The 9,220-nt window shown below is 44.5% G+C and overlaps 1 protein-coding gene across 1 annotated transcript in view; it reads right to left on the bottom strand.

Annotated features, from left to right (window-relative positions):
* Nup210l (nucleoporin 210 like) overlaps positions 1-9,220 on the bottom strand; it is a 120,190-nt gene that overhangs the window by 6,989 nt on the left and 103,981 nt on the right. Inside the window, exons 33-36 of the mRNA XM_023713787.1 lie at positions 5,616-5,752; positions 3,410-3,536; positions 2,107-2,256; positions 366-616 (exon numbers count right to left, since the gene is read on the bottom strand). Coding sequence (XP_023569555.1) covers positions 366-616; positions 2,107-2,256; positions 3,410-3,536; positions 5,616-5,752 — 665 coding nt within the window. The remainder of the gene's footprint in view (positions 1-365; positions 617-2,106; positions 2,257-3,409; positions 3,537-5,615; positions 5,753-9,220) is intronic.

Here is a 9,220-nt window from a genome sequence, read left to right as displayed (position 1 = left end):
TCTCCTCTCCTCTCCTCTCCTCTCCTCTCCTCTCCTCTCTCCTCTCTCTCGTACAGGGCCCTGCTTTTGGGGCTGGCACTGTGCACCTAGTGTTCCTGGGCCAGTGAAACCGGGTCTTTGCACTTGCTGGGCAGACGCTTAGACCGCTGAGCTATCTCCCCAGCCTAAAGGTTCTTTTAAAGACACTGAGAAACTCCTGACCTAGATTTTTAGTTCTGGCACTGTAAAGGGAACATGTTTCTATCACTTAGCACTTGCCTATACTGGTGTTTCTCAGGTCAGTAAATTCTTTTACCTTGGAAATGAGAATGAAAAATTTCTAATCCCTAGTCCCCATTTCTGTTTTGGTTCTGATCCTGACGTACCTCTAGGTTCTCAAGAACTCTGTCCACTCCTTGTATTCTTAGCATAGCAGTGTCTAGCGTGTGGCCGAGGAACAGTTGTGACTGGTTGATGTAGAAGGCGGGGGTGAAAGGAATGAGGATTCTCTGCATCCCATACTTGGTGCTGTTGCTGAGGAGCATGGCCCAGCCATACACAGAGGTGTCGGCCATGCTGAGGGCTTGGAGCAGCTCCTTTGACTGTGCTCTAACCTTGATCAGGCAGACATAGACCCCTGCAAAGGAGCAGAAGCAGCAGGCAGGTCCAGAGGCTCTAAGGAGTGAATTGAATTAGGATGGGGAGGAAAAAATGGTGATGTGTGAACTCGACAAGAGAGTGTGGACGCAGCTTTGAGTACCACGTGTCATCACACTGTTGGCCACCGTGGGGCAGGTAGCGCAGGAAAAGTGTGCCTGGGAACCCAGTGCAGAACTAGAGGGTCAATACTGCTGCGTCAGCGTGTCAGGGAGGGTTAAATAACACGATTCGGGCTGGTGACGACCGAGGATACGAAGTGAAGATGGATGTTGAGCATGATTTAATCATTTCTTTTTTTTTGGTGGAACTGGGGATTGAACTCAGATCCTTGCGTTTGCCAGTCAAGCGCTTATCCTACTGAGCCATCTCCCCGGCCCCTTAATCATTTCTTTATCAAGCTCCTTTTTTTTTTTTTTTTTTTTTTTTCAGGACTAAGCATCAAACCCAGGGCTTAACTCATGTTGGATAAGGGTCCTATCACTAAGCTACCTCCTCAGCTCTTAAACTACTTCATTTCTTTTTTTTTTCTCTCTCTCTTTTTTTTTTTTTTGTATGCATGTGTGTGTTGCTGGGGATGGAACACAAGGGCATTCTACCACTGAACTATATCCTAGTGCTTTTAAAGTTTATTCTCATGGTCTTGCATTGTTGCTCAGACTGGTTGCCCAGGCTGGGCTTGAACTCACACATTCCTGCCTTGGCCTTCTGAGTAACTGGGATAACAGGTGTGTGCTGCTGTGCCTGGCTCCCCAGTTATTCTTTCTTTTCTTTTTTTTTTTTTTTTCCATACAGGACTCACCATAGGCTGGCCTTGAACTCACTGGGATTCTCTGTCTCAAAATCCTGTCTCAAAAAGACAAAAACTGAAGAAAAACAAAAACATTCAAGGAGGCCAGGGAGATGGCTCAGTGGAATAAACGTTGGCCTGGCAAGCATAAGAGCCTGAGTTCGATCCCCGGTTCAGCCAGGATAATGGTACATGCCTACAATCCCAGCATCCAGGAGATCATTGTGAGTTCAAGGCCAGCCTAGGCTACATAGCAAGACCCTGTCAAAAAAAAGGGTGGGGAGGTGGCCAGGAGTTCAGTAGTAGAGTGCTTGCCTAGCATTCATGAAGCCCTGGGTTCAGTCCCCAGAACCACAAAAACAAATGAACAAAAGCTGAACAGACAATTCAGACCTACACTGAGCAAACAGGGAAAATAAAAAGCAAACTGTAGTAGAAAACCACAGATTTCTGGGAGGCATGTATTAAGTTTGTTGAATGGATTGAACCAAGATGTGGACTGAGGAAGACTATGGTTATTTATCAGACAAAACTGGAAGCATATGTACATTGTGATAAGAGTGACAACTGTTGCCTGGCAAGCCCAAGGGCATGAGTTCAATCCCTGGTTCCACCAAAAAAAAAAAAAAAAAAAGTGACAACCGTACAAATGGAAAAACTATTCAACTGGTGGACCCTACCTTTTTCTATGCTGAAATCTGAGCGGACGTGAAAAACTTTACTTGCTGGAATGTTTAGCAGCGTATTACTGAACTGCACATGGCACAGCACCAGGGTCTCTGGAGAGAGGACTTCCATAATGGCCAAGGCCTGACTTGGGGTGCAAGAACCTGATAAACAGAAAAGAGGCAAATGACCATTACTAGGAATTTGTAAAAGGGGAGACCATTCTGGGGATACAGAAAAACATGCAAGCTGAGTGTGGTGATGACCTGGAATCTCAGCATTCTAGGCAGCTGAGGCAGGAGGACTGCAAATCTTAGCCCCACTTGGGCAACTCAGCAATTTATCAAGATCATATCTCAAAGTAAAAAAATAAAGAAGGTTGAAGGTCTAACTCTGTGAAGGGTCTGGGTTCAATTCCTAGGACCACCAAAAATCCAAAAGCAAGAAAAATACTTAATCCAGGGGTCCTCCTTTCCAAGATGATAAAGAAAAAAAGGAACAACAGTTGTGCCAAAAAGGGCCGTGGTCATGTGCAGCCTATTTGCTGCATGAACTGCGCCCAGTGTGTACCTAAGGATAAGGCCATTAAGTTTGTCATTCGGAACATAGTGGATGCCGCTGCCGTCAGGGACATTTCCAAAACGAGTGTCTTCGACGGTTATGTGCTTCCCAAGCTGTATGGGAAGCGCCTTAATTTTGTGAGTTGCGCCATTCACAGCAACGTGATCAGAAATCAATCTCGTGAAGCCCACAAGGAACAAACTGCACCCCAATTTAGACTTGCGGGTGCTGCCCCATGACCTCCACCAAAGCCCATGAAGGGGAGCTGGGTTTTAATGGACTGAAGAAAACTCTCTTGAGAAAGAAATAATAAATTGAATGCTATGCTTTAAAACAAAAAAAACAAAATCCAGGCTGGGAGTGTAGCTCAGCGGTAAAGTGTGTTTTGTCTTGCAGGTTGCAAAGCCTTGTGTTCCATCCCCAGTATCACACACACACACACACACACACACACACACACACACACACACAGCACACACGCATACATGTGTGGATGAAGACTCAGATCTCTGTGACACATTTGTTAAGATGGAGTCAGTTTTAAAATAAAGGAAGCCATACATGCTGGTGTACACCTGCAATTCCAGCTACTCAAGGCTGAGGGACAAAGATCACAGTTCAAGGCCAGCCTGGGAACAGAGTACAGCTGTCCCAAGAAAAAGAGAAGGAAGCCTGTATTGCTAGTCGAGCAGGGAAGTGAATTCAGGGAAGACGGGAAAGGGGAAACAATTGCCCAGATCTAGAGCGAGCCCTTGCCTTTCATATTGACATCATTTCTGCCAGTCGTGATGAAGAGTTTGAATACAGTTGAGTTGGGGCTGTTGGTGAGTGAAGTCCTGAGGTCATACGTAAATGTCAGTCTTGATGATGCCTTGACTGTCACCTGTCAGCAGACCAAAGGAAAACGTCTCTGTTCTGCAGAGAACCTGATTCCCTCCCTTTCAGCCCTTCAAGATTTATTTAACCTAAGTGCCTGCTTTGGCAAGCGCAGGGACCAGGGTTTGATTCCTGGTCCTGAATGCTGCACCAGCCCTGCCTCTGGGACATGCTGAACTAGAGACTGAGTCCTGGTGTGGTGACACAGGCCTGTAATCCCAGGGATGGGGAGGCTGAAAACAGGAAGATCACTATGCATCCGAGCTGCATAGTGAGACCCTGTACCAAATACATGAATGGAAAAAAAAAAAAAAATTAACCCAAAACACAAAGATCACACAAATACAACTTAACTTTTTAGTAATTACATATCAGAACCACAAAACCATTATTATTTTTGTGTGTGCATGAGATAGGGTTTCCCTATGCAGTACACAGGCTGGTTAAAAAACAAAACAAAGGGCTGGTGAGATTGCTCAGTGGTCTAAAGCACCTACTTGGAACAAGCTTAGCAAATGCACAGGGACCGCGGTTCAATCCCCCAGCACCACATGCCAGCCAGCCCCGCTCCCAGTGGGCTGAGCTGGCCACACACACACACACACACACACACACACACACGTAAATAAAATAAATAAATTTAAAAAAACAAAACAAAACAAAACAAAACACTTAAAAAACAAAAACAGAGAAAACAAAACCCAATCCCCTTCAGTTGTTAGTCCATCTTACCTAATCAAGGATCTCACTGCAGCAGTTCTCCCTACTCCTAGGCAGAATTTTTCTTCTCTATCGAATCATTCTCAATTTATTATTCCAACTATCTTTAGAATGCACAGCTCAGCATGCCCAGGGGCGGGGCTGGCTCAGCATGTGGTGCCAGGGATCAAACCCTGGCCCCTGTGCTTGCCTAAGCAGGTGCTTATCCACTGAGCTATCTCGCTGGCCCTTTCTTCCTTTTTTTTGAGACAGAATCTTATGTAGTTGGAACTTGGTATACAGCCCAAAGTGCCTCAAACTTGTGATCCTCTTGCCTCTGCTCTGTTGCTGGGTTACAGATGTGTCATCACACCTGGCTTTGAATCATTTTTGATTTGTTCACTATATATATCCTTTCAGAAGGTTCTATGGACTCTACCCATAAAATGTATCTAGAATCTGTTCTGGTTCTCACTAACTCCTCCGTTGCCCTCCTTAGCTATCATATTTCACCTAGAGTAGTGCAGTAGATCCCTAAATGTTCTTTCACCATCTACTCTTGCCTTTGCTATCTGGTGTCAACCATAATCTCTCTTAAAAAGTTTTTTTTTTTTTTTTTTTAAAGAAAGTCTCACCATATAATCCTAGCCCCTAGCTGGTTTTGAACTCACTGTATAACCCGGGCTGGTCTTGAACTCATGATCCTCCTGTCTCAGGCTCCTGGGTGCTAGGATTATAGATGTATATTCCCATGCCTGATTTAGTGACCACAGTGACCTCTCTCTTTCTCTCTCACTTTCACTCTTGCTCTGTCTGTCTGTCTCTGTCTCTGTCTCTGTCTCTGTCTCTGTCTCTGTCTCTGTCTCTCTCTCCTTTTGAGATAGGGTCTGGCCATGCAGTTCAGGCTGGCGTTAAGCTCACTTTGTAGCCCAGGCTGGTCTCTAACTCCCAATGATCCTGCCTCTTCAGGGCTGGGATTGCAGGTGTGTACCACCACGCCTGGCTTGGGATCTCTTTTTTTTTTTTTTTTTTTTTTTTTTTTTTTTTTTTTTTTTTTTTTTTTTTTTTTTATTGTGTGTGTGTGTGGCCAGCTCAGCCCACCAGGGGGCGGGACTGGCTGGCATGTGGTGCTGGGGATTGAACCGCGGTCCCTGTGCTTTGCCAAGCTTGTTTCAAGTAGGTGCTTTAGACCACTGAGCCATCTCTCCAGCCCCTTGGGATCTCTTAAAACAGACATCAGAGCAGTCCTTCTTCTGCTGAAGCATAATGAGTGCTCTTTGTGCTCTGACAGAGTTCCTATCTGGCTTGCACTTATGAGCCACATCTCTCTGTAGGATGTTTTCTGTATGAAAACAGCCACTCCAGGCCCCACTGTAATCAGGGTTACCTCTCGATATGTTCTCACTACTCCTAAGATGTCATGAAAAATCACTGTGGTTCCGGGACTCCTGGCCACTCCAACTCCAGTGACAATATCTGTCTGTAGAATATTGTCATCAGCAATCATCCATATCCCAGGTTCACCTGGAAAAAGTCAAACAAAAGCACCAGGCTGCAACCTTCATATCACACACACTATTTTTTATTTTGGGTTTTTTTCTTTTTTGAGACAAAATTTAACTATTTACTTCAGGCTGGCCTTGAACTTACTATGCAGCCCAGCGATTCCCCCTGCCTCAGCCTCCCCAGTGCTGGGATGACAAGCACATGCCACCACACCTGGCTAGCTATATCCTTAAACTCCACAGATGGGGCTGGGGAGATGGCTCAGTGGGATAAATGCTTCCCTGGCAAGTGCAAGGGCCTGAGTTCAATCCCTGGTTCTGCAAAAACAAAACAAAACAAAACAAAACACAAAAACAACAACAACAAAAAACTCCACAGAGAGCAGTCAAGACCATTTTGCCCTCATGAAGGCTCTTCTTTCCAAGAAGGGCACATTTTTCCCCCCCTCGGAACTGGGGCTTGAACTCAAGCCCTTGCACTTGCCAGGGAAGTGTTTTTTCCATTGAGCCATCTCCCTGGCCCCAAGGGCACATGTTTGAGGATAAATGGTTTTTGAATGGTACCTGCCCTTTCACATACTGTAACAGAAAAAAAAAAAAAAAAGACCTGCCTGTAGACTTCCAGAATGGCAGGGAATGTAGTTCTTCTCCTTAGGAAAAGGAAAAACTCTGCATGCAAGGACACCTTTCTGATTAAACTTTTAAATTTGCTTTAAGGATGAATGTGCTTTGAGCTAGATTGCTGCCAGTAGGAAAGTGGTAACTGGCAGAGGAAAGATTTGTTTATTCTGTCTTAAATCTCATGGTGGCAGCCCTCAATGCAAAAGATCAGGCTAAATTACTAATTACATGATTGATGCCCCTCCTTTTTTTTTTTTTTTTTTTTTTTTTGTGGAACCGGTAATTGAACGCAGGACCTTATGCTTTCCAGGGAAGCGCTTATTCTACTGAGCCATCTCCCCAACCCCCGCCCCTGGCATCTTTAATCAGGGTAGCTTGCAGTCAGTTGCAGGACTGAGGGATCTGGCCTTGGCCAAATAGAGACACCTTTGTGTCATGTCCAAAACATGTGAATATGAACTCAGGCCAGCATTTTTTTTTTCTTTTTGGTGGTACCAGGGATTGAACTTAGGAACATGTGCTTGCCAGGCAGCACTTATTCTACTGAGCTATTTTCCTGGTCCCCCTCCCCGTTTTTTAAACTTTTCTCCCTCATTTTATTTTAGGCCCAGCATTATTATTATTATTATTATTATTATTATTATTATTTTATTTATTTATTTATTTTTTTCTGGTATTGGAGATCAAACTCAGGACCTTACTCTTGCGAGGCAGTTGCTTCTGCCATTAAGTTATCTCCCCGGCCCAGGCCCAGCATATTTCAGCACTTTACTCATAATTCCCAGAAGAGCTTGCAAGCCAAAGCCTCACACCAGCTGGCTGCCCTTGGTGGGATGAGGGCAGTGTGTGCCACTATGGGGTGTGTTAGCTGAAAGTCCAAAGAGTTCACATTCCCAAGCCAAGGACTCATTCACTATGTTTTTTCCTGAATGCAGTAGTACTTCAGAAGTGCTTTTTTGATCAAGAATACAGTGTAGGGGGCTGGGGAAGATAGCTTGGTGGTCTAAGTGTCTACCTGGCAAGCACAAGGACCCAGGTTCAATCCCTGGTACCACATGCTATGCCGGCCTGGCCCCAGATGTGTGAGCCAGGTACCATGACCAGGCGTGGTGGTGCAGGCCTGTAATCCTAGCACTGGGGAGGCTGAGAGAGGAGGATCATTATGAGTCCAATTGTATGAAATACATAAAAGAAGGCTGCCAGATACCTCAATGGATTAAAATGCCTGATTAGGCAGATAGAGGGGCTGGGGGTTTGATCCCTGGCCTGCCGTACCAGCCCCTGCCACCAGGTTGTGGTGGTGTGTGCCTGTAATCCCAATGCTTGGGAGGTTAAAAACAGGAGAATCACTGAGTCTGATCTGTGTAGTGAGACCCTGTACTAAATACAGAGAGAGAGAGAGAGAGAGAGAGAGAGAGAGAGAGAGAGAGAGAGAATGAGAATTGAAGCTCATGGAGAGAGTGAAAAGGCCCATGGAGAGAGTAAAGATAGAAATTATAATCATTTCCTTTTTTTTGCACTGGGAATTGAACTCAAGGCCTTGTGCTTGCCAGGCAGGTACCTGTGCCACTGAGCTATATCCCCATCCCTGAAACTTTAATGAATAAGAAGGAGGTAGTGGGAAGGTTCTTCTCCCTTAGTTAGGACCCATTATATGGGAGGAGAGATTCAAACCTGTGGACACATGGAAAGACACAGCACTGGCAGGGAACAGTGGATGTGGATGTGGAGGACTGCACTATCTGGGAGTGAGTGCTGCCAGTACAGATCTCGTGAGGGAGAGGGTGACTGACTGGAAATCATTTTGAAAAGAGGCCAGTTGAGCCAAGAACTCAGAACAACTACTGGTTCCATCCATCAGCTTCTAGCAGAATTCAAGCCTGAAGAAGGTATGCTGACAGCTGCAGACTGAACAGATCTGGTCTCAGCCTCACAGCCAGAAATTTCAGGGAAAATAAAGGTGCAGGTTCACTTAAGATTATCCACTGCCCTACCATAAAGCAACTGCTGTCTTGCTGGGATAAATCAACACAGATCTGGACTCTGCCTCCACAGACTGTCCAGCAGAGACAACAGAGACAGACAACATCTTTTTTTCTCTTTTCTTGTTTTGTTTTGTTTTTTCACCTTCATTGTTTGATCTTGTTTTTATATGAGTGTGAACATGGTTTCTATTTTCTTTGTGCTTGTTGTTCTGTTCTCCCTTTTCGTTCTTCCTTTTCTCTTTCCTTCCTGTCTTCTGCACTAGTTTCTCAAAGTTTACAGGATCCTCCTTTGTTCTCTAGCCTTGATTCTAATCTCTTCTTTTGCTTCTCTATATTTTCATCTAACCCTTTAAAATTTTCTCCTTCAAGAGAAAAATTGACATATTGAGTTTTTATTAACTAAATACAGGAGCCAGGGAGATGGCTCAGTGCAATAAGTGCTTCCCTGGCAAGCTCAAGGGCTTGAGTTCAATCCCCCGTTCCAAAACAAAAACAAAAACAAAAACAAAAAAAAACAAACCAAAAACCAAAAACAAACAAACAAACAAACAAACAAACAAAAAACCCCAAAAAACAAAAAACCCCAAAAACTACATACAATTTTCTGGTTTTAGATTATTGTATATATAACCACAAATCTAGTTTATAACAGTTAAAGGTGGCAAATTAATGGTTACTTCAGTTTGTCATTTTCTAGGCTGTGTTTGATGCTGCTGTTACTGCTAACTGTACCACTTTATTTATTTTTTTTTTAATTTTTATTTATTTATTTGAGAGAGAGAGAGAGAGAGAGAGAGAGAGAGAGAGAGAGAGAGGCCAGCTCAGCCCACCGCCCACCAGGGGGCGTTCTGGCTGGCATGTGGTGCTGGGGGATTGAACCG

Source organism: Octodon degus, unplaced genomic scaffold, assembly GCF_000260255.1.
Source record: "Octodon degus isolate 3935 unplaced genomic scaffold, OctDeg1.0 scaffold00032, whole genome shotgun sequence".
Lineage (NCBI taxonomy): Eukaryota > Metazoa > Chordata > Mammalia > Rodentia > Octodontidae > Octodon > Octodon degus.
Note: the sequence above shows the minus strand (reverse complement) of the source record. Positions and strands in the feature narration are given on the sequence as shown.